Consider the following 27,946-nt stretch of genomic DNA (forward strand, 5'->3'; position numbering starts at 1 on the left):
AAAAAAAAAAAAAAAGCACTTGACAAGTTGAGTAAACTATTTGGTGCAAAAGATAAAAAATATTTTTGGCTTTTTGTCGCATAAAATACTTTTAAAGAAAAAATATTTTTAAAGGAAAGTACACACATACACGCATTTTTTTCTTCCTTTAACTGGTGAAACCATAGGAGAGGACAGGCACAGTTCAGCTCACAATCGTGCATTCTTCCAAAGGTCCGGGAGAAACAAGCGCTCAAAAGAACGCAGGAAGCCCTTGCACTGGGTTGCAGACGCCACCAGATCCATCTCCGGGCAGAGCCCAGCTGAAAACTCCTCAGAGATGTGGGCAGCACCGTTGCTGCGGCTGGCAAGGAATTGACAAACGACGAGACAGTTTTGCAGCCTGAAAAGCCAGGGCTCACGGCCAGTCACCAGCCCCCGAGAACCGCCAGGTCCCCAGGAGGGGAGGAGGGGGTGTTCACTAACGCCAGCCATCTCCCAGGGCAACACCGCGGCGGCACTTCCTGCAACTTCTTGATTGAAAGGACGCCACCATTATACGTCATTTCCTACGGAGGCGTAGGCAAGTTGACCTGAGTGTCGTGAGCTAGTGTTTGAAGTTAATATTGCTGCTGTTCCAGCGCTGAAGGCTGTTTTGGAAAGGCGACAGTGTCGCGGGTTCTGCCGGTGACTGGCTTTTTTGCAAACCAGTTGTACGAGTTTCTTGTCGTTGCCCCCGCCCTCACGGTGTGCGGGTACGGCGGCCGAGGAGGCTCGTGTACGGCGGAAGTACCGGGCGAGTGGGTGTGCGTCGCGGGGCTGACGGTGCACGTGGCGCGGGTGAGTTGTGGTAGGGAGCAGAAGGATCGGAGAATGGCTGGACGCGGAACCCAGCTGCGGGAGGGAGGGAGGAAGGAAGGGAATGCGGTGTGAAGACCTTGCTGCCTGCTGGGGGAGGAGGTGCTAACCGGGTGCGACGAATCTGGTGAGTGGTCGGTCAGCGCGCACAGGGCTCTGGGGAGGTGACACTCCTCACCCTTCGGGTTCGTCTCTGGCGGCTTGGCCGTGCGTGAGATGGCAAGGTTGCTGTACTTATTACTGTTCCCCTGTATGGTGTTCTGACCGTGGCTCAGAGGGGTTACGTGATGTACCCAGAGGCCACAATGACCAAAAGGTACGCCTGTTTTTTCTCACCAGGTAGAGTAAGCATGTCTTTTCGAGGCGGAGGTCGGGGGGGCTTTAATCGAGGTGGCGGCTTCAATCGCGGCGGCAGCAACAACCACTTTCGAGGTGGAGGCGGTAATTTCAGAGGCGGCGGTGGCGGCAGAGGAGGATTTGGACGAGGAGGTGGCCGCGGAGGCTTTAACAAAGGCCAGGACCAAGGACCTCCGGAACATGTAGTTTGTATGTCGGCTTGAAAGCTTAGCCTGCTCGGGGGGGCGGAGGCTGTGGGTTTGTTTAAGTTCGGGGATTACGTACTGAAGGATAACTGTAGCAGCTCTCATACGGAAGTTGCTGCTTGGTTGGGGAATCAGGTCTAGAGATGCTGTAAACTGACTTAAAGTAGTGTTGTAATGTAAAGGGAAGATCAAGAAAGCAAAAGAACACTTAGAGTGCGTCATGGAGGTGGGAATTGAGCTTGGGCTGAAAGGAAGTTATTAAGTAGGTAATATTGTGTGTTTACTCCTATTGTTCCCGTTTTACAGGTAAGAAAACTGTGATTGAGAGTTGAGTTTCTTTGGTGGGATCATAGTAATAAGTGATCAGTTTGAGATACAGAGTCAAGTTTTCTGACTCCAAAGCCCATGCTCTCAATTGCTATTCATAAGTAAGAGAAGTGTGAAAAAAACTGCTTGGAAGGGAAACTACAGAGGGAAAAAGGCCTAATTAGAGTAGATTTGAAGTAATTATCAATGAGGTGGGATGGAAGTCATGGAAAGTGAGACAGATTTGACAGTAGAAACCTATATCAAAAAGGAGAAAGGATGAAGAGAGTTTAATATAAAGATGAGGTTTGATCGTATGCAACATGATTTGAAGAGTGTAATGGTTAGAGTCATAGGTCCTAGGCCACAGGCATCCACAGTCCATGCATGATGCTTGGTGAGGGTGGTGGAAGTGAGAAAAAAGAAGGAAGGGTTTGATGGGGGAGAGATTTCAGTAGAAACAAATTCAGTAGCACTTGGCTAAGACTTGGGAATAAAAGGTTCCAGGCTTTGAGCCTGGGTGATAGGGATAAATTGGTTTTGCAGGGATGTGATGAGTATTTTAGTTTGGGGTAACAGTCAGAAATAAAGGTAGTTATTTTGAGATTGCACACTTCCCTGAAAAAGAGTGAAGAGTCATTGGTGAAGAGGTGGTAGTGGGAAGTTATAAAAGGGGAGGAAAAAAAGGAGAACAAAGACTGACTTACAGTTAGGGACTGGGGAAACGAAAAGAGACAGTAGAGTGTAAGCATGGTGTTTAATAAAAATAGTTATTGTTATAATAAAACAGCTGTTATAGGTTGGTCTTAATGTGCCAGGCATTTTTCCAAGCACTCGGCAATATTATTGTGTTTATTCCTCATAATACTGTATGTTAGGTGTTGGTACTGTTATTAGCCCTTATTAAAGACGAGGACACTGAAGCAGAGAGATAAGAATCTTACCCCAGGTCACATAGCTAGTGTGGAGTTTTCAGCTTTTTTTTTTTTTTTTGGTCTCGGAGGAGAACAGATAAAGTGAAATCCCAAGTATCCAAGAAGAAAGCTTCCAGATGATGTTGGTCAATATCATTTGAAATTGTTTTATATTTTAACATTTTCTTGTCATATTTCAGTATTAGGAGAGTTCCTGCATCCCTGTGAAGATGACATAGTTTGTAAATGTACTACAGACGAAAATAAGGTGCCTTATTTCAATGCTCCAGTTTATTTAGAGAACAAAGAACAAATTGGTAAAGTGGATGAAATATTTGGACAACTTAGAGATTTTGTATCCTTTTTAATTAGAAGACCCAGTGATCTCATTGGAAGGTTACCATTTGCTTTTTCTGTAGCTAAGTCTTGATTTAATTAGATTTCCTGTTTCATTAAATTGGACAGAGTACTGCCAAGATTGGACCATAAAGGAGAATCAAGAGAGAATGTATTTCCATATATTGAAAAGAAAGACCCTATAAGAGTGACTTCCTTTTTTGAAGGTTTTATAAGTGATTGCCATTTGGATAAGTGCTACAGGATTAAGGTGCTTTGCTTTGATTATGATGATGCCACTGGAATAGTGTGGAATTAGAAGTTTTAAAAACAAAAACTTCATTTTTCCTTGGAAACTCATTTCTTTTCCTAAGTATTCCCATATAACTTTGTTTTTAAAATTACATTTGAATTCAGAAGGTTACCTTCTTTGATCTTATTGCTTATTCCTTAATATAACTAATAGTATTTTTCTGTTAAATTGTCAGAAAATATGAAGGCATCTTCCTTTAAAAAACTGCAGAAGGTGAGTCAAGCTGATGATAACTAGGCTCTTTGTTTTTATAAGTGAATGACCTTCCTTAGGACAGTGCTACTTAGAGTACTTGAGACTCCCCCAGTGTATCACTAATGAAGCTCTTAAATTGAGATGTTCTGTACTTTAGATGTTGAACTTACTGATCTTTAAAAGTAATTTATTTAATATTTATTTAAAAATAAGTATTTATTAGCAAATTTTATAACTGCTATGTTTTTTAGTTTATGTAAAACTCTTACTGGAAAGTTTACATGACCAAACATTCTAAGTAAAACATTAAGCTATGAAACATTAATTTGGGAGAAGTCAGACATTAAATGATTTCACAAATATTTCAATAACATTATGATACATGCTGTGAAGGAGAAATACAGATTGCTATGAGAATGTTAGTAGTGGGACCAAATTTGTTATAATGGATTTTGGAGGAAGTGAACTAGAAGCTGAGACCTGAAAGTTGACTAGGTTCCCAAACCTTGTTGCTCATCAGAATATCTGGGGGAGCTTTTAAGGTCATGTATTTCTTGGTCCCACTCTTAGAAATTTGAGCCAGTAAGTCTTAGATAGGGATTAGGATTCAATTGTAAAAAGGCAAGCTCCTGGATAATTTTGATGTAGTTAGGCTAGCACTTGGGAACTAGAGGTGGGAAGCACATTGCAAGTAGAGAAAACAGTTTGTGCAAGTCTTTGGGACAGCCAATTTAAGGATCTGAAAAAGGCAGAAGTATAGCTTGGACATAGAACACTTAGGAAAGACTAGAGGAGGTAGGCAGGGGATGGATTACTTAAGACCTTCAGCTCATGGGAAACAGTTTAGACTTTAGTTTTAGTTTTGTTTTTAAATATTAGGATAAATACGGTTAAGGTATATTTAAAAAGAGCACTGGAAAAATAAAAGAGCACTTTGGAAAGGGGTTAGTACTGTATATGAAGGGGCCGGGTCGAAGACTTGCATTAGTCCTGGAAGAGATGATATTTTGGACTAGGGTAATACTGACAGTGGAAATGGAGAAAAGTGGATGGATTTTTGAGAGATAACAGGAAGTAGCATTAATAGGTCTTGGTAGTGGATTAGCAGTTGCAGTTAAAAATATCACCATCTGGGATGCCTGGATGGCTCAGTAAGTAAACCGTCTGCCTTCAGTTCAGGTTGTGATCCCAGGGTCCTGGGATTGAGCCCCATGGCTGGCTCCCTGTTCAGTGGGAGCCTGCTTCTCCCCTCCCGCTGCTCATGCTCTCTCTCAAATAAATAAATAAAATCTTAAAAAAAAAAAAAAATCACCATCTTTCAGATGTCTGATTTCAACATCTTTGTGGATGGTGTCATCATGTACCGAAATGGGAAATACCGGAGAAGAAGGCAACTGGGGGAAGATGGTGAATTCAGTTTTAGACATATTGAGTTTGAAGCACTTATGAGATATTCACATAGTTAGGAGCTCAAAGGAAGAACCAGGATTAGAGATGGAATTGGAAGTTGTCATTGTACAGACAGTATATGGTACAGTCTAGGAAGAAAGAATGAGAAAAAGAGCTTTAGGATACCTCCTAAATTTATATATCCTTTGGAGACTGATAAGTAACACCAATAAAGGAGGAGGCAAACCAGGAGAGTTTCATAAAAGTGATTATCACCAAAGTCAGGAGAAGGAAATGCTCAGTTGTGGCAAAATGCTGCTGCAGTGTTCTTTGCATTTAGCAACAGGGAGGGCAAACGGTCATGGAGCCAGTGGAGTGCTGGGACCAGAACCCAGACTGGAATAGGAGATGAGATGGGGACAGTGCCTTGTTGCTGGTATATGGCTGCTACTGGCTGTAGAAACCCTGGCAAGTACCCACTGGGCAACTGAACTGCTTCAGGTGGGCCTGAGAGCCGGACTTCTCATTTAGTGATGTGAAAAAAAGAATTTGCCTGTGATAGCCACTTAAATTTGATCTGGACGACTGTCTTTTCTCACAGTATTATTTATTTGAGGATTTATTATTTTTTTAAAGATTTTATTTATTTATTTATCTATTTATTTATTTGAGAGTGAGTGAGAGAGAGCAGGAGTGGGGGGGGGGGTGTTCAGAGGGAGAGGGAGACGCAGACTCCTGGCTGAACGGGGAGCTCGATGTGGGGACTTGTTCCAGGACCCTGAGATCATGACCTGAGCCAAAGGTAGATGCTTAGCTGACTGAGGCACCCAGGCTCCCCTGTGGATTTATTATTTAGTATTTTTTATCATGGATGCTAAATTGGTACATTCTACCTCTCCCTGTTTCTAGATTCACTGTTCAGGTTCAGGTCTTCCTTATCCAGCCTAGGGTGTCTAATTGAATTTTCTGTAATGATGGAAATACCTTCCTGGTACAGTAGCCACTAACTATTTGTAGCTCTTGAGCACCTGAAATGTGGCTAATGTAACCCAGGAACTGAATTTTTAATTGTTAATTAAATAGCCACATGTGGCTAGTGGCTGCCATATTGGGCAGTGCAGAGCTAGACAATATTTTTGAGAGAATGGGCTCTGAAGGGATCCGTGATAAAGTAGTATCTAAAGGGGGATTCAGACATCTTCTTGTAAGTAATACATCATCATTTGAAACTCCTTATGTGTGTTTTATGTAAAATTGTGAAATATACCCCATTATGTTTCATTATTATGAAAAATAACCTCTTTAATCCCAAATAATAGAATGGGCTTAGTTTACGCATATCCCTTACTACTTTATATGTTCAGCAAATAGTTACTGATCTGATCCTTTTTCAGGTTTTGAAATCACTAGTATGTCTGTGCTTCTTTTTGAATTTTAATGTTAAATTTTTAATAGCTTTCATTTTAGGGCAATTCTATTGAGTGAAAAGGTAGTTAATTTTTGGAAGATATCTATTTATAAATAAGAGAAATGAGATTGAATTGGTCTTGGTTTTTATTTGTATGCCTGTATTGCTTACTGTGTGCCAAGTTTAAGTGCTTTGTATACATTACTCTTTTGACCTTAACAAAGACTGTGGGGTAGGTACTTTATTCTCCTCATTTGATAGATCAGAAAACTAAGGCACAAAGAAATTAGGTCTCTGCCCACTGCTACACAGTAGTTAGTAGGGTTGGGATTTGAACCCAAGCAGTTTTGAGTCTAGTGTGTGGATTCTTAATGATTATACTGTACTGCTTCCTAAGTCATCACACTAATTGTTTCTGTTTTACTTCCAGTTTTATATAGACCCATATAAACTGCTACCACTGCAGAGGTTTTTACCTCGACCTCCAGGTGAGAAGGGACCTCCAAGAGGTGGTGGCAGGGGAGGTCGAGGAGGCGGAAGAGGAGGAGGTGGCAGAGGTGGTAGAGGTGGTAAGTTACCTTTGGGGGAAATTTTCTAATGAGATTTCAAAATCGCACCAGTTCATACAGTACAATTTAATTTTTTATGTAGGCAAAACTCCTTTATGTTTATTTATTTATTTATTTTTTAGAAAGGCTATTTTCAAATCTTGGCAGATTGCCATGGTAATAATGCTCAGTTTCAATAGCTTATTTTTTAAAAAATCTAATAAAGTATAATTTTGAGGGATTTTATCTCTTTGGGGTTGTTCATGTTTTGTTGAGTGTTTTATAAAGTATAAGATTATCTTGACTGAATTTACTTTTTTAGTTAATATTACTGGGTGTTGATTATATGCTGAGAGCTGGTCAGTATTCTTTTAATATTCAGTAAAACCTTATGAGATAGTTCGTAGCCTTATTTTAGATGAGGAAATGGGAGGCTTACAAAAGTTAATTTGCCCTAATCAAACAATTGGCAGTCTAAAAATAAAACCCTGTTTTCTGATGTCATGTCAGAGACTTCCCAATAAATTTGTTGCTTTGATTTCAGCATTTTGATACATGTATTTCCTCAGAGTTTTGGTACATTCATCATTTTTGGCGGTTAGATGATGAACAGGGTTGGGGATAAGGTGCGGTGTAGCATTGTGTATGCCTAGATCTGTGAGTAGTGGTGGGGTGGGTGGGTGACAGGATGATGGCAGAGCCTAAGTGGTTAGTCAGGGGAGCCGAAAATTGGTTGGGTATCTTCTTTTACTAAAACAGAAAGGAGAGAGAACTCTGTTTTCACCTTTGCTTTTCTCAATTTAATTGTTTCATTCTATATGTGCTTTTTTTAGGTCCAGATAGCTAGGAGATAATCTCTTTAAGAAATCTGAATATATGTCTATTAAATAGTTTTGAGAATCTCATGAGATTCCCCCCTCATTCCCATTCTATATTCAGTCTCATATATAACATTGAAAAAAATTCACTCCCCCATCTGCTGCCCTTGGATTAAAAGCCTTAGTCCAGTCAAAAAAGTAATTAAGCAAAAGTTGAGGTACTCCTACACTTAACAGTAGGGCTAAATGGAACTTTAAAGTAACGAGCTTTTGTAATTCATTAAAACAGAATACTTGTCTAAAAAGTGGTAATCTAGGGTGTTAGGCTTATCAGAATAGGATAGGCTACAGTAATTTTATAAACATTTCCTTTATTTTTAGGTGGTTTCAGAGGTGGAAGAGGAGGTGGAGGCTTCAGAGGAGGAAGGGGTGGTGGTGGTTTCAGAGGTGAGTGTGAAAAAAACATTTTTGAATCACTGAATTTCTGAATTGGTATTATCTACCATTTTAAATGTTTATTCAGTCTTATTTCGGTTTCCTGAGTATATAGAACACCATGGTGTTCTTTGCTTTAGCCTAATTTATAGCTGTATTTTATATAACTTTCTTGCTTTTCCCTTTGAATTTTTTCATCTGCTTCTAATTTGTTTTGCCATATTAATTTGAAAAATAAAAAGGTCTAATATGAATGACAGTTAAATTTGGTAAATTGGTTGTCTGAACAGTATGAGAACTAATGCTGATTTTAAATCTGAGATTTTGGGTATAGTGCTATTAAAAATTTATTTTCTATAGCCTTAATACTTTCATTTTCTCTTAATCAGGAAGAGGACATTAAGTGTAACAGCTGACAGAGAACTTCCTACATGATCTTCTTCTATGGATCAGAAACTTGATTCTTGAGCAAGTCTCGAAGAACTGGTCATTTTCTGATAGTGGAACTAAGATGTCAATGCCGTGCAGAAACGAGTGCACCAGAATAGGCGATTTTGCTCTAAAAGAGTGTGAACAAATGTTTTAATGTTTTGTAAAATGTTTGGAACTCTGTGGGTGCTTAATAAATGGGCAGTTTTCATTTGAAGCATACTTGGAATTTTTAAAATAAAGTGTTTTATTTCTTTAAGTTATAACAGAGCAGCTGTGTTTATTGTTTACAGCTATTTTTGAAGTTAAAAGGAACTCCTAAGCTTAAACTCAGTGGATTTCAGATAGAAAAAATGGTTTGTTTACATATATAACTGATCTTTAAAGAAAGTAGGTTAGTGGAACAATACTTTACTGTTATTGATAAATTAACACCTCCTTTCAAAATCTTTGCCTTTTGTATATGAAAACAGTAGCACCTTTTATTGCATTTCACTTGTGTACATAAGAGTTAGTAAAGCAGTTTCTTAGGTTGCAATTAATAACTGATTAGCAAATTTTAGTGTTGATTATGAATCTGTTAAAGTTGGAACAGCCCTGTTCATGTGAGAAGTGTGAAGTTCAAGAAATTTCTGGAGAAACATTCAATTCTCAGTCAACATAGATGGAATCTTGAAAGTTTTATTGAATGTTTTATTTTACTTTTTTAAAGAAACTGAAGGTTTAAGATGTTATTTATCATAAGAAAAAAAAAGATGTTATTCATTATAAATAAGTATTTGTTCAGATTCCTAGGTAGGGATGTTACAAATGAAATTGATTTTTGATCTCCACTGCTAATGTAGTATCAAGAAGTAACTATGATAGCAAGTTAGAATACCGTGATCATGGGACCATTTCCCTGCCATTGATTTCCGCCCCCCCCACACGTATTTGTTCTCAGAAAAAATGACATTTCCATTATCTTTCCTTAAATTTTCTAGCATGCTATACCTAATATTAATACTTGGTTAACTCTTGAATGCTTGTTTGAGTAGCATATAGTATTGTCTGTGTCAGTAATTTGGGTTTTACTTATCTTCTTTGATTGATGGAATTGCAGTGGAATTAATATGTGGCCATAAATACATATGATGAACAAATATGTTAAAAATTACTTTTTCACAGGAAGAAGTGGTTGTGCTTTTACGACTTGGGAAGGGAGGCTATTTGATTTTTTAGAAATGTTGGGTTGAAATTGGGTTGAGAGTTACAACTAGAGTTTCTACTCTTGGTTTGTGAGAGACATAGAACTAGAGGGGTGATGATGGCACTGTGCAAAGGACAAATAATAGTGCAACTGTCCTACACTTTCTTTGACATGTAAAAAAGTCTCAAATGGCTATGATGGAAGCAATGTGTAGGTCGGTAGACAAACTATTTGAAGGTTTCCCCTTTAACCTTAGGTATATCTGTTGGTCATTGGTTATCTTTACACATTTACTTTCAGATCTTATTTTCCCCTTTTCTTCCTTACAGTAGTTCTTTCTGGGTTTCCTTTGGGGCATTCAGTTTTGAATCAAGTTCACATGTTTAGGGAGCCTAACAATGAATTTGGTACCGTGGTGTAGTAAATATACTGAGTTCCTTTGTAAAAGATACCTTGGTGACTAGTCACATATTAAATCTTTTGAGTTGTTAACTGAGTAACATCTTGATTGCTTGCACCATGTTAAAAATGTACTTGTTGCTATAGTAATTAAACAGTTTAGTGGAATACAAACAGTATTTCCTGATATGCTTGGAAAATTGGGAGGAGTTATAAAAGGATTTTTAGGCCAGCTGAAGTTTATCAGATTAAAGAATTGTGAGCTATATGTAAACATTGATATGCTTCTAGTTCTATTTCTTAGTATTCTAAGCCTCATCCCAGTACAGCTTTTCTGTCTCAATCGTGAAGGAAGCATGAAAAAGTAGTTTGAATGTACTTACCACATTCATACCTTTAAGCTTTTATCTACAGCAGATAAATTTGGAATTATTTTTCTTTAGTTCTTATTTTCTAGAAAATTTAAATGGATGCCACAACTAGGTATAAAGGGAATGTGAACCTATGAACCAAAGAAAACACAATTTGTGTTTTATTCTACATACTGAATGCAAAAAACAAAACTTAAAACCCAACAACCGAGAGATTTTTTTTTTAAAAGGGAGATTCCTCTTAGGGGTTATGTTAATTGCTTTAGGCTCATTTGAAAATATTTTGATACTGGACTGATGAGATTCACTTTCCTAATATAAATACTCTGGAGCATTTACATTTATAAAATTTTGAGTACTGGTAGCTATAAGATCTGGGACAGATCAACCTGGCTTAACTTCATTTTATTTTATTTTATTTTTCAATTTTTTAAAAAAAGATTTTATTTATTTGAGAGAGAGAACACGAGTGGTGGGGGTGGGGGGCAGAAGGAGAGGGAAAAGTAGGCTTCCCATTGAGCAGGAAGCGAAGACCTGGGGCTCTATCCCAGGACCTTGGGACCATGACCTGAACTGAAGGCAGACGCTTAACCAACTGAGCCACCCAGGCACCCCTCAACTGCATTTTATACAAAGCTGGAAGAATTGAGGCAAAGGATCATCTTGGGTCCTTTCCTGCTGCGCCATTCTGAGAGTTATAAAATTAAATCAAGTGGGTAAATATAGCCCTCTAGTGGTTCTGTTACATGTTTACACTGTTAACTGGGGCATCTAGCATTTCTTTGAAGTTACTGATTTTGGAAAATAACTTGAGAAGAAGCAGATTTTAGTAATATTACATGACATAAAGAATATGGGGGAAGGTGGTAGGGATATCCTATTCTAACATTTTTCATGCTAGATTATAACCCGTTTCTATAACTACTTTTTGGGTTATTACAAGATGATCCAGAATATTAGAATTGCTCTGTACCTTACAAGATGAATGATTGAATCCAGATTCTTTGCTGATACATGCTATGATTGTTATTATCTGATAATTACTTGGGCATATCAAAGCACAGGGTAAATTAAGTAAGGTGAGCTATGAAGTAGATCATATATATCTATGCTATGAAATACAAGCTGTTAATAAGTTTGACTTAGGTTTATTGGCCTAGAATTTATGATGTGGCTTTAAGGGAAAACAAGTTGCAGAATGATATTATATATGCATATCCCCATTTTTGCTGAAAAGAAAAAAAAAGTGGGAGAAACCTCAAATCCTAGTATGAATATATGTTTGTATAAGCAAAGAAAAACAGAGAAGATATTCACCAAAAAATACTACTACCTTTAAGGAAGTGAGATTTGGAAGGATGGAAGGAGATTACTTCTGTTTATGTCTGATTATTCAAATTGTTATGGAAAAAGAAACAAAGGGAAAAACCTGAAAGGCTCAGCAGGANNCAGGGACCTTAGTCTGAAAAGTTTCAGGTGACCAAGGCTGGTTCTTAATTTCATAACTGATTTCTAGCAGCAATCAGTTAAGTCAGCTCCTGCTGATTTTGAGTTTGTTTATTGTTTGAATGGGAGCTGTGCACTTGATAATCTCCTTAGGTACAGGACTGATGCCCCAATTGTTTAAAATGTGTGGTGCTTGGTATTTCTCTTCATTTTGTTAATAAGCTTTTTCCTTGTTCTGAGAATTAAAATCCTTTTCTCTCCAGCCCAATTAAGTTTTTAAGGGAGGGCCTCTATGAAAAGGCCCTTCTTTGAGGTCTGTAAGTGGAAATGATTGGTTCTGGAAGTTCTTCCTTCATTGGTTCTTAAAAATATTTCATAATTATTGAAGGCTCATTATGAAGGCTGTCTCAATTTCTTCCCTCCAAAATGCTAAGGACTAATTTAGACAACAGTACAGACTCTAAAAATGAAGATGGCTCTGTCTTTTCACGGACTGAACACAATATTGTTGCAGCTTACTTGATCACAGCAGGTATGGATGTTTACTCCTTTAGCTGTTATTTTGTTTTCGAATGGGTGAAGAAAAGCAAAGGTTTTCAGTATAAGGTAGTAGAAAAAGCTTGGGTTCAGAGATGTTTCAAGTTCCATATTGTTGGCCAAGAAGTCACTTTTCCTTTCCTTTGTGTGGCAAATAGGGGTAATAATACTTGCCCTATTTCTTGGCCGTATAGTAAGACAATATAGGTGAAAGGATAAATGAAGGCATTGTTAATGGTGGTTAATGCCACAAGTTATTTGAATCTTGAAAAACAATGTAACAGTAAAACAAAACAAAACACTAGCAGTAGTGAAGTGGGGCTGAGAAAAGTTTTCTATAAAATAATTCTTTTGTAATCATATATTTGGTTATTACATTGTCAGGTTTTTATTGGGAAGAGTGTGTACCATGGCAAAATGTATTTTTATGTCCTTTACTATTCTCATATATACCGTTCATAGTCTTTGGTGTTGGAATCTAGTTAAGATGGAAAGGTCTCGGAAAGAAAATTAAAGTTGTAAAAAGAGCAGACTCTATTGTCACTGAGGACAGAGTTTGAAAATTCAGCTCATCTCCAGAATATGCTGTATTGGAAAACTCCTGAGCTTTGGAGGTCATCTTTTTGTATCTTATCTTTGCAACAGGGAACAAGTTCCTTCAGCTTTTTGTTCGTCCATTTTTTTATCTGAAAACAGGATAAGAATAAGATAACTGTCAAGATTGTTGAGAAGAGTAAAATTAAGTGACCTAAACGACACATACAGTGGGTGTTGGACAACACTTGTTTCTTTATCCCCACGGGTACACACTCATTGATATATACTGGATTAAAATAAAGGCATGTTTACTGGAAAAAAGGGATGGGGGGAAACGAAATAGCAGTTGTCTATCTTTCTAATGTATACGTTGAATTGTATAATTTTTATAAGCAGTCACTTCATTTCCAACTTTATGCTATTTAATGAGTTTTAGAAGTAACTGTTATATTGGGTTATTGTCATTTTTGGATTGACTTATGAAATTCTCAAATATATTCAAATGTGGAGTGAAAAGTATCACAAATCCTACTGTACTCAGTTTATTCTTCATAGTTGCTTAGTTTCCCTATAATTCACAATTACTTCTGTGCTAGAAATTGTGGTTCTTCAGTTGATTTTTGTAAATTTTGTGAAATGCTAACTTGTTCACTTGAGTACCTCTGTATGGTAAGTACTGGACAAGTTCTGTTTTTTTTTTATTTTTGTTGTTGCAACAATATGAAAAAACAGGGGCGCCTGGGTGGCGCAGCGGTTGAGGGTCTGCCTTCGGCTCAGGGCGTGATCCCGGCGTTATGGGATCGAGCCCCACATCAGGCTCCTCCGCTGGGAGCCTGCTTCTCCCTCTCCCACTCCCCCTGCTTGTGTTCCCTCTCTCGCTGGCTGTCTCTATCTCTGTCGAATAAATAAATAAAAATCTTTAAAAAAAATATGAAAAAACAATGTGCTAGTTAAAGAGAAAATCTTATTACAACTACACAGAAATACTTTGTATACAAACTTTAGTTTTTTTGTAGATGACTGACAAAAGCTGTCTTTTTTTTTATCTGTTTACAGAAGTGGCATGCGAAGAAAATTTCTTGTTAAGAAATGGGGGCACCTGGGTGGCTCAGATGGTTAAGTGTCTGCCTTTGGCTCAGGTCATGATCTCTGTCCTGAAATCAAGTCTCATGTGGGGCTCCCAGCTCAGCAGGAAGTCTGCTTCTCTCTCTCCCTCTGCCTCTCCCCCTGCTTGTGCTCTCTGTCTCTCTCTCTTAAAGAAATAAATAAAATCTTAAAAAAAAAAAATTGTTCTCCCTGTTCTCATGCCCGTAGCAGTAACAATAATAGGAATTTTACGACCACTACTGTGACGACCAGCAGCAGCAGCAATACCACCGCTACTGTTATTTGAATACTTTTTTTTTTAAGATTTTATTTATTTATTTGACAGAGATAGAGACAGCCAGCGAGAGAGGGAACACAAGCAGGGGGAGTGGGAGAGGAAGAGGCAGGCTCATAGCGGAGGAGCCCGATGTGGGGCTCGATCCCACAACGCCGGGATCACGCCCTGAGCCGAAGGCAGACGCTTAACCACTGTGCCACCCAGGTGCCCCTGTTATCTGAATACTTGCACTGTTCTAAATACTTACACATACAGAATAATCCATCCTTACATGAAGTCAGTAAGTGAATTAATTTTATCTTCCCCATTTATATAGATGAGGAGTTTAAGTAACTTACCCAACACACACATCTACTAAGTAGCTATGCCAGGAATTGAACTCAGGCATTTTGATTCTAGAGCCCTCATGTAACCTCAAGGGTCAGTTTTATTAAAGAGTATCTTGGGTATGTGTTATTTGTGGTTTTGGTAGATAAGCTGAAGGGAGCATATCTAACCTCTTTATGCTTCTGTTGAAAGATTTATTGTTCTTTAGGTCCCCTAGTTTCCCCCCTTTAATAAAACCCACTTACATTTGCAAATCAAAACCAAAGCTATGAGAAGAAGAATTTAGTTAAAGCATTTATTTCATTTGTTACTTTTACCAAGAGCTTTCTAGATTTTTTGTTTAAAATTTAATTTTCAATTTAATATTTCTCTTAGATTTTAGCTCTTACAAACTTTTACCAGCTTGAGCACTCTCTCTTTCTCCAGGTAAGGCTGGGAGGCAAAAGGACATGGTAAGTTGAGGATCTGAAATACATTTGTTATGGATGAATTGTAAAGCGAAGGGTAAGAAATATTAGGCTGCAGAGGAGGCTGTGTATCAGGTAATGAAGGATCGCCTAAGTCATAAAGGAGATAAGTCACTGAATGACATGATTCCATTTGCATTTTAGAAACATGCTATAGTAGTAGCTAAGAGACCACGTAGGAGGCCCCTGTGTGATTAAGAAGGATCGAGGAGGGAGAAGTGGCGATGGGGATAGAAGTAGACATATTCAAAAGCCAGAAGTTAGAATCGATGGTTGGATGTGGCAATTGAGGGAGAAGGAAAGGGAGCGTCGAAGATGACAAATTTTCTATTTGGGGGCTTCTGTGGCTAGATGGTGAAGCTTTTCTTTCTTTCTTTTCTTTTCTTTTTTTTTTTTTTAGACAGCCAGCGAGAGAGGGAACACAAGCAGGGGGAGTGGGAGAGGAAGAAGCAGGCTCCCAGCGGAGGAGCCCGATGTGCGGCTCCATCCCAGGACTCTGGGATCACGCCCTGAGCCGAAGGCAGATGCTTAATGACTGAGCCACCCAGGCGCCCCGAAGCTTTTCACCAAGATAGGAATACATGTGGGAAAAAACAGGTTTGAGGAAAGAGGAGAAAAGTCTCTGAGTTCGGTGTGAGAGATGTCCAGTAAAAAGCTGGACACGTGGGTTTGAATTTTGAGATCAATCTGGAAAGGAACAGCATATAGCCTATGTATGAAATCAAAGATTACGTGGTCAATGTGAAAAGAAAGAGGGTCTAAGAAGCTGGGACAATGCACATATTTAATAAGGTAGAGGTGGAGAAAGAAAGACCAGGGTGTAGATTGAAGTAGGATCTGCCAAGAGATCATAAGAAAGTCACAGAAGCCAAGAGGAAATTAATTTAGACCTAACAAATGACCTATTGTTTACTTATTAGAAAATACCTGCAGTTAGGAAAATAGAGCAGAGAGCTTGAGATAGCTGCTGAAAATGAGTAGAGGAAAAGGCCAAATTGTTTACCTCATACCCCCCATTATATCTAAGAGCTCCCCCAAAGTATAGTTACTTTATTCTGGTTGTGTACTTGGTAAGCAACAACTTCCTGCACTATGTTTTATCTGACTTAAAATCATCAAATTTGTAGTTAGCTTAGAAAGATTCTTCAATTCATTAAGCTTTTGGGAGTACTTCTTGTATTCATGCTACAATACTTGGTGCTAAAATTAGAGCCAAAGAGGGGACACCTGGCTGGCTCAGTTGGTACAGCATGTGACTCTTGATCTCGGGGTTGTGAGTTCTAGCCCCATGTGGGATGTAGAGATTAGTTAAAAATAAAAAATTAAAAATAGAGCCAAAGAATCACCAAATTTGCTATCACTGTGCCTTACTTATGCTTTGCAGGAATAATAGAAATTAAACAATACGAGTTTTAGCTGTGGTCTGTTTATTAAATAAATTTGCTATATGCCACATATTCATAGAACACAGAAGTCATTAGGAACCTGAAATCTAGATGAGAAGACTAGGATTACCTAAAAGTTAAATATAGCATCACGTAAGATGAATAATGTATAATATAAGCAAGCACTCCGGGAATTTAGAGAGGGAGAATACTGTGGGTACGGAAAGGCTCTAGGGCAGAGCTGGGCTTGAATAGAACTTTGAAGGATGGGTAGCATTCGTATAGGTACAGGGAAAAAATAGGGTGTTCCAAGTGGGAGAAATAAGAGTCAAAATTTACAGCAAGCCCTGTGTATTTGATAAATAATTAGAATGGAGGGCTTGTTTGGCAAGTGCGGAAATTTGCTTAGAGAAGGTGAAAACAGATTGAGGGAAAACCTGGATATCACGTTGGGACATGTGGGCTTTTATCCCACAGCCAGTGGAGAGTATTGGAGTTCTGAGAAGAAACATGGCTAATTCTATGTTGTAGCCAGCTTATTCTGCCAGCAGGACGGACGGGAAAGAATAGGAATCTGGAAGACTAGTGTCACAGGATGCTAAAAGGAAGTTTTGACGGAGGTGCCAAGATGTAATAGAAGTTCTTCCTCAGCTGATCCTTTGGTGTGCTGGTGCTTGGAAACCTTCCCTCTCCACAATTGTTGGGGGCTGCTCACACCCGCACTGTTAGAACCTGGTATGACCCACATGCGACTTATAGGAAATTTAGGCATTCTTTGCAGCATGTAGAGGTTGTTAATTGGGCTGACGTGAGTGTCCAGTTCATTCAACAATACTACTCATTGTATATTAATACACTGCCATTCTGATTATGAAGTTCAGTCATCTATCTACCTGAGTCCAGCCCGTTCCAGGGCATTGACAACAAGGAGTTTCTGGACCCCCAAGGCTAAGAGTCAGATCCCAGACTGTGGAAACTGGACTAGGAAGGTGTCACCTGGGAGGCTTCTCAATGTCCCTAAAAGCCAGCCTGATCCCCTTTCTGGACAGTCAGCCCTTGCAGTGTGCCTTCTGCAGGGGCATGTGTGTGTGCGTGTGTGTGCACACTGAATGAGGTACTCAGATTTGGACATGCTGAGTTTCCAGAAATATTGGAACAGTCATATGATCTTACACATGGTAGATCCCTAGTAAATGTTTAATGGCAAAGAGTTGAATGAAGAGGGATATGCAAGTGAAGCATGGGTCAGGGCTGGAAGGTGACAGAAGAGCTGTTAGGGTGGAATGATAGTTGAGGGTTGAGAAAGGAAACTGTAGAGAAAGAAAAACCTCAGGTCTCAGGGAGGAGGAGGAGAAAGTTAGACTGCCAAAAGAGATGGTATGGTCATACATATGTCTTAAAAATCATGAAAGACAGGGGAGGAATTTCAAGGGCAGAATGATTAACAGTGAGGACATTAAAACCTGCCTTCAGTGCTCTGTATGCAATTGGTAGATTCTTTGTTTTCATTTTATTATTTCTATTTCACAGAAGGGCTGGGAAGATATTACAACCAGTTTTAAGAACCATTGGAGCTTCTCAAATAAATGAACTAAAATGGATTTGCTATGTTGTTGAAGGGGCTTAAATATTTAATTTTGATACTACTTTTAAACATTCAAATTAAACAGATTTTTTTTTTTTGGTATATGTTTTCAGGTATAATAAGTATTTTCAGCAACCTAATAGTTCTGAGCATCTTCATTAAGTACAAGGAACTTCGGACCCCCACAAATGCAATTATCATTAACCTGGCTGTTACTGATATAGGGGTCAGTGGCATTGGATACCCCATGTCAGCAGCTTCAGATCTGCACGGAAGCTGGAAATTTGGATATGCAGGATGCCAGGTATTGGAGATCTCGGTAATGAAAGCAAAATAAAATATTAAAGGGAGATAAATTTAAATGTCTAATAAAAGAAATACCAAGGGTTTCAATCAAATAAGTTCATGTAGGATAATAGATAAAGTGCTCTTACTGAAAATAGCTTCAGAAGTGACTGGGAAATATATTACTAAATAGGAGAAATGACATCAGTAGCATTCATTATATTTTTGAAATTTTGTAATTTCCCTAACCCAAAGGAAAAAACCAAAAAATTAGCATTCAGCTAGCTAATCTGAATATTCTGCATATTCAAAAATCTTGCATATTGCAAATTCAAAAAGAAATATCCTGTTTTCATTGGAAACAATAAACTATTTAATGACAACAGCATAATTTCTAAGTAATGTAGTTAAGCTACCAGTTTCTCCCCCCTATGGAGAGTCCTCCAATGGACTTGTTATTAATTATAGCCATTATTATTTTTACTGACAAGGAAATATATTAATATCAATGCATATTAGGATAGTAGGCAGATATGACTTTTGGCCTGAGTTTTTAAAACAGCTTACTGTTTTAAGCTATAAAATTATAGAGAATAAAATGAGTAAAAGGATAACGAATACTCATGTATGTACAACCTGGTTTTGTCAAATCTTAATGTTTTGCAATATGTGCTTCAGGTTGTTTTGCTTTTTAAAGATCAAAAACTTGAGGGGCACCTGCATGGGTCAGTCGGTTAAGGGACCTACTCTTGCTTCGGCTCAGGTCATGATCTCAGGGTCGTGGGCTCGAGCCCCGCGTTGGCTCCCCGCTCAGTGCAGAGTCCGATTGAGAGTCTTCCCCTCCTGCTCGTGCGTGCGTGTGCGCACGTGCTCTTTCTCGCAAATAAATAAATAAAATCTTAAAAAAAAAAGATATAAAACTTGAAAAATACTGTTGAAGGCCATTGCATACTATCCCCAATCTCCCTTCTCTTCCATGAATGTTTCTGTATCTTAGTACATATTTACCTGCACATAAACTAAACTGTCTGGATATTTTAAATTCTGTATAAATAGTATATTGTTTATATGATGCACTCTTATTATATGATACTATGTTTTTGAAGTGTATCCATGTTGATGGATGTAGCTGTAAGTCACTCATTTTAACTGCTACATGGTAATTCCATTTTATGAACATACCCCAATGTATTCATTTTTCTGTTAGTAAGCATTTATTCCCATTTGTTTTTGGTCACAAACAAGGCTTCAATAAGCATTCTTAGGTCTCCTACAATATGTAAGAATTTCTTTAAACATATGGCTTAGAAGAAGGATGGTTGGGTTGTAGAGAATATTCATCTTCAATTTCATCAGATGTGGCCAAATTGCTTTCCAAAATGGGTATGGCAATTAGAGAACTTGCATTATTCCACATTCTCTCCAATGCTTGGGATTGTCAGACTTTTAATTTTTTATCATTTTAATGCGTGTAAAATGGTATCTTATGATTTGCAGTTCTTTGAATATGTATTGTGGTTTATATCTTATTATCATAAACATTCAGGTTTCCTCTTGTGTTAATAGCCCATTTCCTGTTTGTCTTTTCCTCTTGTTGAATTGTCTATCTTGTGAACACTAGTATTTTGTTAGTTATATGCACTGCACCTAATTATGGTTTGTTTTTGCACTATGTTTATAGAATAAAACATAGTTGTATAGAAGTTTTACTTTAAGTCTTAAAGTTTTAAAAGTTTATTTTAATTAATGAAGACCTAAAACACTTTCCATAAATGTCTTTAATAAGCCAGTTACAATATGGCAATGGAAAATGTATTCTAAAATTATTAAAGTAAAAAATATTCTGTGTACTTAAAATGTATTCTAGCCATGGAATAAAAATGTAAATGTCTCTTGGGAGGGTATGAATGGTGTATTCTTTCCAATTTTGATTTTTAGATTTATGCTGGATTGAATATCTTTTTTGGAATGGCAAGTATTGGATTACTCACTGTTGTGGCCATGGATCGATACCTGACCATCTGTAGTCCTGACACAGGTATAGCACTTCTCTCAACGTCCTCAATGAATCCATTTCTTGCCTAAGGACCACTCAACACACATTCTCTTTAAAATATAAATGTAATGAGTTTCAAACATAGTGAGTCTTATTTCTCTGACAATTCTTGTTCAAAAGTTTCAATGATTTCCTATGATACTTAGAATAAAAGGCAAATTTCACAGCACAACCTCCAAGGCTCTGTGTGGTCTGGCCCCTGGCTATCTTTCCTGCTTTGGCTAGGGCCCCCTCACTTTGGGGTACTGACCTGGGCCTCTCTCACTTTGGGATCTTTGTAAATGCTGTTTCCATAGGCCTGGAGAGTGCTTCTCCCTGCTTCTCCTCTGGCTGATCCTTTTTATCATTCAGCTGCTGGCTTAAATGCCTTTTTTTTCCTTTTCTGAATATGAATTCTTGTAGAAGGCTCTGAGTGAACTGAAGGGCTTTGTAAAGAAAGAATCCACTTGACAACAACTTTGAATAGTCAGTTAAAGTGAAGAAGAAAAAACAAAGTGAAGATATGAATTCCATCAGTGGCAAATGATGCTAATATTTCATCTGTTTGTTAATAGGAAGAAGAATGACCACCAACACTTATATCAGCATGATTCTGGGGGCCTGGCTCAATGGTCTCTTTTGGGCTTTGATGCCTATCATAGGTTGGGCTAGTTATGCCCCAGATCCTACCGGGGCTACCTGTACCATAAACTGGCGGAAAAATGATGTGTAAGAGACACATTTTCATTTTATAATCAAATGCTTCTAATGTAGACATTTTCTCATCATTTCAAATTTAAGCTCAGATCAAATGTTTTCCATACGGAGTGTGAATGAGTGATTTCGAGTGATGCTGTGATTCTAGCAACGAATTGCGCTTGTTTGCAAGTGAAGGCCATCCAGCAACCTTGTTCCCCTTACCCTCCTCCATCCTCTCTCTCCTGTGGCAGCAAAGTGGGTACAGAGCACCCATCACTATTGGTATCTCAGGGGTAGAATCTGAAAGGGAAAGCGGAGTGTTAGTATCACTAGACAGCATGCGGCTCTGCTGAAAGCCGAAAGCTCAGGCTGACTCCCTACTATCTTTTCAGGATGATCTGGTGATAAAGCTGAAATGACACAGCAAAGGCACAGTCACCGCAAGTATCTGCTTGGTCCTTAGTGATGCTCTTTTGTATTTACCAGGGAAAAGAGGGTAACTTAGTTTGTTAAAGAAAATGAAAGGTGACTTAGAAAAACAAAATTTCTACCTCTCAAACTAAATCTAAATCTTAAACTTTCTGTAAAGGGTCAACAAGAAAATATTTTAGGCTTTACAGACAAGACTGTGTCTGTTATAATTGTTCAACCCTGCCTGTGAAAGCAGCTGTAGGCAGTACGTAAATGAATGTAGTTCCGATAAAATTTAATTTACAAAGGCAGACGACAGACTGGGTGTGGCCCATAGGCTGCAGTCTGCCAACCCCTAGTCTAAATGAACCAATTAAATATCCTTCCTAAGCTACTTATATACTTATATACACTACTTATATACACTACTTATATACACTACTATATAGTGACTGGTGAACGGTGCCAGGATTATTTTTAATTATTGTCCTGTTTCCTTTCCCCTATTCAGCACATTAAACAAGTAGTTATTTAATGATTCCCTTTTTTTTTATTTTCAGATCTTTTGTTTCTTTCACGATGACAGTTATTGCGGTAAATTTTATTGTGCCTTTGACAGTGATGTTTTACTGCTATTACCATGTCACTCGATCCATTAAATGTCATACCACTAGAAACTGCACTGAGTACCTCAACAGAGATTGGTCAGATCAGGTAGATGTAACAAAGGTAAGACATTAAAATCCTTAAAATGTTTTTGAAATGGAGCTTTTACACATATGTGGTCCATATTACAATCACCTCTCCCCAACACCTGATTCTTACTCTCTGGCTCTTTTTCTTGTGTTTGTCTCCATATTTCTAAATGATGTGTTTATCTGCTGTTTTGGATACTTTTGTTTGTTATTACTCTTGATTTCCTACCATGGGTAGTGAGAATTTATTTCTCTTACACCATCTTTCCTACTCCTCCATCCCAACCTTTCTCTCTCTTCATCTTGTCAGCATAATGTTAATATTTGATTACATTATTGTACCTTATTGTAACTAACTGTTGTTTATTGCTGATCTCTGTAGGATTCTGTGATTTGTATTTTTTAATAAATTTTTTTCTTTTGGGGTTAATCATTCATTTTCTTTCTTTCTCTTCCTCCTCTCAGTCCCCTCTTCTGCTCCCCCTCTGTCCTCCCCAACCCCCACAGTTTTGTTTGCTTACAGTTCTGTGTGTGGTCACTAATTCATCTCTAAACTCCCCACCAGAAGTGCCAACCTCCTCCCAGTATTTTCAAATGCACCAGAGACTAATGGACTTTATCCTTTTCTTGGCACCGTCCCTTCTGGCACTCTCAAGCATCTTGGTCTCCACTGGCCCTTCTCTAAGAACATTGCCGGCATCCTTGGATCTCCTATTGACAGCTGGGAATGCCTGTGGCCTCTCTCCTGGGTTGGATCGCCTGTTTTCTGGCTTGCATATCTTCCTTTTTTTTTTTGCTTACTCGCTCACATTTGGTGGAGCACATTCTCAAGTAGATTTCTGAGGTTATAGGGAGGTAGATTTTAAAAATTTTGTTGCCTGAAAATGTCTTAATTCTATGATCATATTTGGCTCTTTGCCTCACATGGAATTTTAAGTAGAACAATGATTTTCAAAGAATTTTGAAGGCATTGCTCTAGAGTCTCCTAGCTTTCAGTGTTGCTATTGCTAATGCTGACAGCATTATGGTGCCTGACCCTTTGTAGTGTTCTATGTGTTCTCTCTGGAAGCTTGAAAGATCATCTCTGTGTCTCCAGTTTTCTGGAATTTCGTGCTCATGCACCTTGAGGGGGGCTCTTTATTCACCCATATTCTAGGTACTTGGTGAATGCTTTCAACATGAAGAGTCAAGTCTTCCCCTCCTGGGAGGTTTCTTGTATTATTTCTCTGGTGATTTCCTTTCCATGTTTTGTTTTTTCTGGAATATTTTTTTTTTTTAATTGAATCTCCTGGAGGTATCTTCTAATTTTCTTAAATTTTCTCTCTTATGTTGTCCCTGTCTTGGACTTTGCTTGTTTTTGTTTCTACTTTCTGCAAGATTTCCTCAACCATGTCCAGGTCTGGGATTGGGTGAGAAAAGTGAGGCTCAAGCCTTGGGTGCAAAATTTAAATAGGCACCAAGAAACAAAGTAGTTAATGTAGTATTTTTTAAAAATCAGATTTAATGTCACATCAGAGAGAGAGAGAGAGACAAACCAGAAGAGGCTCATAACTCTAGGAAACAACTGAGGGTTGCTGGAGGGGAACTGGTGGAGGATGGGGAAACTGGGTGATGGACATTAAGGAGGACACTTGATGTAATGAGCACTGGGTGTTATATGCAACTGATGAATCACTAAACTCTACCTCTGAAACTAATAATGCACTATATGTTAATTAATTGATTTTAAATAAAAATTAGTTTAAAAACCCATATTGAACAAAATATAAAATTTTAAATAAAGACAGGATCTGACCCTGTGCTTGCATGACTTACCTCATTACCCCAATCCTGGCTAACCACATCATTCAACCTTGCTGTTGCATTTTTAACTTTCTGCCCTTTCTTTTTCAGATACGGTAAAGGATAAAAACAGTTTTATAGATAAAAAGTTAATTTTACACCCTCTACTCCTTTCCAATAGCCTCTTCTTATTTTATGAATGTATATCTTCTCTCCTTTCTGTGATGGTATTATGTACATATTTACATTTTCCTTCTGTTTATCACATAGTTTTTGTTTCCCCTGAATTTCTGCACTACTTTTTTGGGTATCTTTTTTTAAAAAAAATTATTATTGAAGTATAGTCGACATACAGTGTTATATTAGTTTCAAGTGTACAACATAGTGATTCAATGATTCTCCACATTACACAACGTTCACCACAATAATTGTAGCTACCCTCTGTCACTGTACAATGTTATTACAATATTATTAACTATATTCCCTATGCTGCACTTTTCATCCCTATGACTTATTTATTTTATAGCTGGAAGTTTGTACTACTTAATTCCCTTCACCTATTTTGCCATCCCCCTATGCCCATTCCCCCTCTGACAACCACCAGTTCTCTGTATTTATGAGTGTATTTCCATTTTCTGTCTGTTCATTTGTTTTGTTTCTTAGATTCCACATATAAATGAAATCATGTGGTATTTATCTTTCTCTGCTGACTTATTTCACTTAGCATAATACCCTCTAAGTCCATCCATGCTGTTACAAATGGCAAGACTTCATTTTTTATGGCTGAGTAATATGCCATTTTATACACACACACACACACACACACACACACCCCATTTTTGTCTCTGCTTGTCAGTTTGTTTCCTCAATGTCTGGTGGTCAATGACTGTCTTCTGCATATTTAAGAGTGATGCACTAAAAAGCTGATTGTAAGCTCTGAGCATCCTCATTCCGATGTTCCTTTGGGGGTGTTCCTAATGCTCTGTATCTCCATGTATTTTCTTCTGGGCTGGTCAATTTTCCAGAAGACCCTTTCATGTTCCTGAGTGGGAAGCACAAGTCTTTTTTCCCAGACGCTCATGGCTCAGAGCAGGGAGGGGACGGCATGCAGCACCCCTCTTTCTAGTACAGTGCTCTAGGTCTCAGCTGAGCCCAGTGCCTTCTAGTTTCCTGCCTCTTACACTGAACCTCTGGATTCTTCTGGGGAGAGGAAAGGGAGTTGCCCGGCTGAGTGGTGAGGGGAATCAGAAATCTAATTGCTGCTTTTTGCAGATTTCAGTGAGCTCCGCTATTTTAAGTTCCATGTGCAGCCCCACATTCAGAGCTAGCTTGTTACCTCTAATTCCAGGGACTTAATGTAGCTCTGTGAAATGGATTCATCTGTATTTAGTTTTCCCTCACTGCTGGCTTTTTAAAAAAATTTTAAATTTATTTTTAAATTATTCTTGCATCTGATAAGTTATTTGCTGCTTGTCCAGTGGTTATTCAGTTTTAATTTTTACAAAGCTATTGTCTAATCTGTGATTCTCAATCCTTATGGGTTTTTATCCCTTTTTTAAAAGATATTATTTATTTACTTGAGAGAGAGAGAAAGAGAATGAACATGGTGGAGGGGCAGAGGAACAAGAAGAAGCAGACCGCCTGCTGAGCAGGGAGCCCCACATACTGGGGGCTCAATCCCAGGACCCCCGAATCATGACCTGAGGCAGGAGGCAGACACTTAACCTACTGAGCCACCCAGGCACTCCTGGGGTTTTATCTTTTTAAACTTCTTTTTCATCATTTTAGTGGACAATGAATAAAGAACAATGTAAAAATTATAATTTTTTATTTAAACAAGATGCAAAACTTCTTTGCAAAACTATCTGCACTGTACATACACATCGGCCTCAAATTGTCTGTATTAGAATACAATGAACTCAATATAGGATTTTGTTTTTTTCCAGGTTGAATTTAGAAAGTTAGAAAGTTATTTTTTAGATTAACATATAATTATGGGAAAAAGCACAATGCCAGCAGTCCATAGCACAATTATTAGAAATGGGTTAGGAGTGGGTTTTCGTCTGCTTCTTATCAAAGCCAGCTTTTGTATTCTTCTCTAGCAAACTAAAAGAAAGAGGACATTCTTTACATTTGTACAATGTTCTATCCATTTAACAAGCTCTTATTATCATAGAGGACTTGAGGCACACAAGTGAACTACAGCAAGGTTTGGAAAAGTTCAGTTTTTCCTCTATGTCATCAACAACGTAAACTTATTCAAATTCTGATCTAGATAATTTTTCATGCTATTTTAAATATTTTAGCTATTTCAATATTTTAGATATTAGGTTTGCCAAATATTGATTTACTTTACAGATGTCTGTGATAATGATACTTATGTTTCTGGTGGCGTGGTCCCCTTACTCCATCGTGTGCTTATGGGCTTCTTTTGGTGACCCAAAGAAGATTCCTCCCTCAATGGCCATCATAGCTCCGCTATTTGCAAAATCTTCTACGTTCTACAATCCCTGTATTTATGTGGTTGCTAACAAAAAGTAAGTAATGTTTAAAAAGCTTTTAAATAAAAAACATGGATATAGAAATAATCTTAAAAAGATTTTTGGGGAGGTAGGTGACAGAAACTCACTTTAAACTATTGTAAAAATTATTTGGCTCATGCAACTGGAGAAGCATCTAGGCCTTTAAATGCCTAGAGCTCTAGTTCTGTGATTGCCTCTTCCCATGTGGAAGTGAGATGATTACAGCAACCCAAGACCCAAGTTCTACCAGCTAAGCCTCCCCAAATTCGAGTTTCATCTCGGATGGCTTTCTGGCCCAAAAGCTGCCGGAAGGTGGTTGGTGGGCTCAGCTTAGTTCTCATGGTTACCCCCCTCCCCAATACATGGAATTGATTTTCCAAAGAAAAGACTGGTTCTATTATCAGAAAATGGACAAGGTGAGGAAGGCAGTGTTGGGTTCCATAAGTGGGTGGTATAGTTGCATATTTATTAGAAAGAGATATTCAAATGCAAGAGAAAGACTCAGTGCTAAAATAAAAGGGCTTCAGGAGTATGTAGTCATTCAGGGTAACAAAGAATCCTTCCTTCTCCCTTTGTTGGAACTCAGCAACGATTTCTGTCTCCTCAGTGAAGCCTAGATTATTTTACTTCCTGTTACTGCTGAAAGATGGAATAACCAATTTATCGTCCTTATAAATATTTGATCCAAAAAAATCTCAGTAGGGGCCAGGTAATTTGATCCTGAAATGCAAACGTTCGTATTTTATGCACATGTTTGGGAGAGCAGCTTTAGCTACAGGTATACAAAGAAACATAAAAACTTTTAAGACTAAAAAGATCACATAAGAAGAATAAAGAACATATTTTACATTCAGAGTCTACTGGCAGTTCTTTTGGAAAGATTAGTCATTCTCAAACTCCCTTAATTTCAACTGAACTTTGCTCAGAAGAACAAATGTGTGAAATACACATCCTTAGTTCAAGTAAATTGTAACTGACGTTTGAAATGTCATCTTAAACAGACATAATTATTGATTTTTATTAAGTGTCTTCAATGTTTATAATCAGTGGTGCAAAACTGTCTTTAACTGTACCGTATACTTTATACATGTATGAATGTTCTTAACGGGAGATGTTAAAGTTGGAGGCAAAAATTTATTTGGAGATATTAGTTAGCAGTAGAGGCATCTCAGCCGTATTTGAAAATGCTTTAAAAGTTCCAAGTCATTATAGGATAATGGCAGATTTCCCCTTTCTTACTGTAGATTTCGGAAGGCAATGTTTGCTATGTTCAAATGTCAGACTCACCAAGCAATGCCCGTGACGAGCGTTTTACCAATGGATGTATCTCAAAATCCGCTGGCTTCTGGAAGAAACTGAAATAAGAGGAAAAGTACACAGTATCAAAATATTTTATTTACTTTTTTCCCCAGTGTTTCCA

General features: G+C 38.1%; 2 protein-coding genes across 3 annotated transcripts; both read left to right on the forward strand.

The window, feature by feature from the left end:
• The first annotated feature begins 558 nt into the window (after positions 1 to 558).
• On the forward strand, positions 559 to 8,733 carry GAR1 (GAR1 ribonucleoprotein). 2 transcript variants are annotated; one of them, XM_040626246.1, is made up of 7 exons: positions 559 to 819; positions 1,177 to 1,383; positions 2,800 to 2,954; positions 3,402 to 3,461; positions 6,671 to 6,809; positions 7,988 to 8,053; positions 8,431 to 8,733. In XM_040626246.1, exons 2-7 carry the CDS (start codon positions 1,188 to 1,190, stop codon positions 8,442 to 8,444), a joined length of 630 nt encoding a protein of 209 aa, XP_040482180.1. In that variant the 5' UTR covers positions 559 to 819; positions 1,177 to 1,187; the 3' UTR covers positions 8,445 to 8,733. The 2 variants fall into 2 exon arrangements, with proteins under 2 accessions (XP_040482180.1, XP_040482181.1); XM_040626247.1 differs by lacking the exon at positions 559 to 819 and adding an exon at positions 826 to 964.
• A 3,568-nt stretch (positions 8,734 to 12,301) lies between these two features.
• RRH (retinal pigment epithelium-derived rhodopsin homolog) lies at positions 12,302 to 27,885 on the forward strand. Its single transcript, XM_008689511.1, has 7 exons — positions 12,302 to 12,407; positions 18,211 to 18,401; positions 20,321 to 20,420; positions 20,993 to 21,146; positions 22,088 to 22,256; positions 26,363 to 26,541; positions 27,771 to 27,885. Exons 1-7 carry the CDS (start codon positions 12,302 to 12,304, stop codon positions 27,883 to 27,885), a joined length of 1,014 nt encoding a protein of 337 aa, XP_008687733.1.
• Positions 27,886 to 27,946: the final 61 nt, after the last annotated feature.

This window comes from Ursus maritimus, unplaced genomic scaffold (genome assembly GCF_017311325.1).
Source record: "Ursus maritimus isolate PB19 unplaced genomic scaffold, ASM1731132v1 scaffold_11, whole genome shotgun sequence".
In the NCBI taxonomy this organism is placed as follows: Eukaryota; Metazoa; Chordata; class Mammalia; order Carnivora; family Ursidae; genus Ursus; species Ursus maritimus.

Bases quoted from the DNA above. Each gene is read 5' to 3' on its own strand.
- RRH (XM_008689511.1), top strand. From the start codon at position 12,302: ATGCTAAGGACTAATTTAGACAACAGTACAGACTCTAAAAATGAAGAT. The intron at 12,408-18,210 runs GTATGGATGTTT...ATATGTTTTCAG, and splicing joins AGCTTACTTGATCACAGCAG to GTATAATAAGTATTTTCAGC. The intron at 22,257-26,362 runs GTAAGACATTAA...TTTACTTTACAG, and splicing joins ATCAGGTAGATGTAACAAAG to ATGTCTGTGATAATGATACT.
- GAR1 (XM_040626246.1), top strand. From the start codon at position 1,188: ATGTCTTTTCGAGGCGGAGGTCGGGGGGGCTTTAATCGAGGTGGCGGC. The intron at 1,384-2,799 runs GTATGTCGGCTT...GTCATATTTCAG, and splicing joins ACCTCCGGAACATGTAGTTT to TATTAGGAGAGTTCCTGCAT. The intron at 3,462-6,670 runs GTGAGTCAAGCT...TTTTACTTCCAG, and splicing joins CCTTTAAAAAACTGCAGAAG to TTTTATATAGACCCATATAA.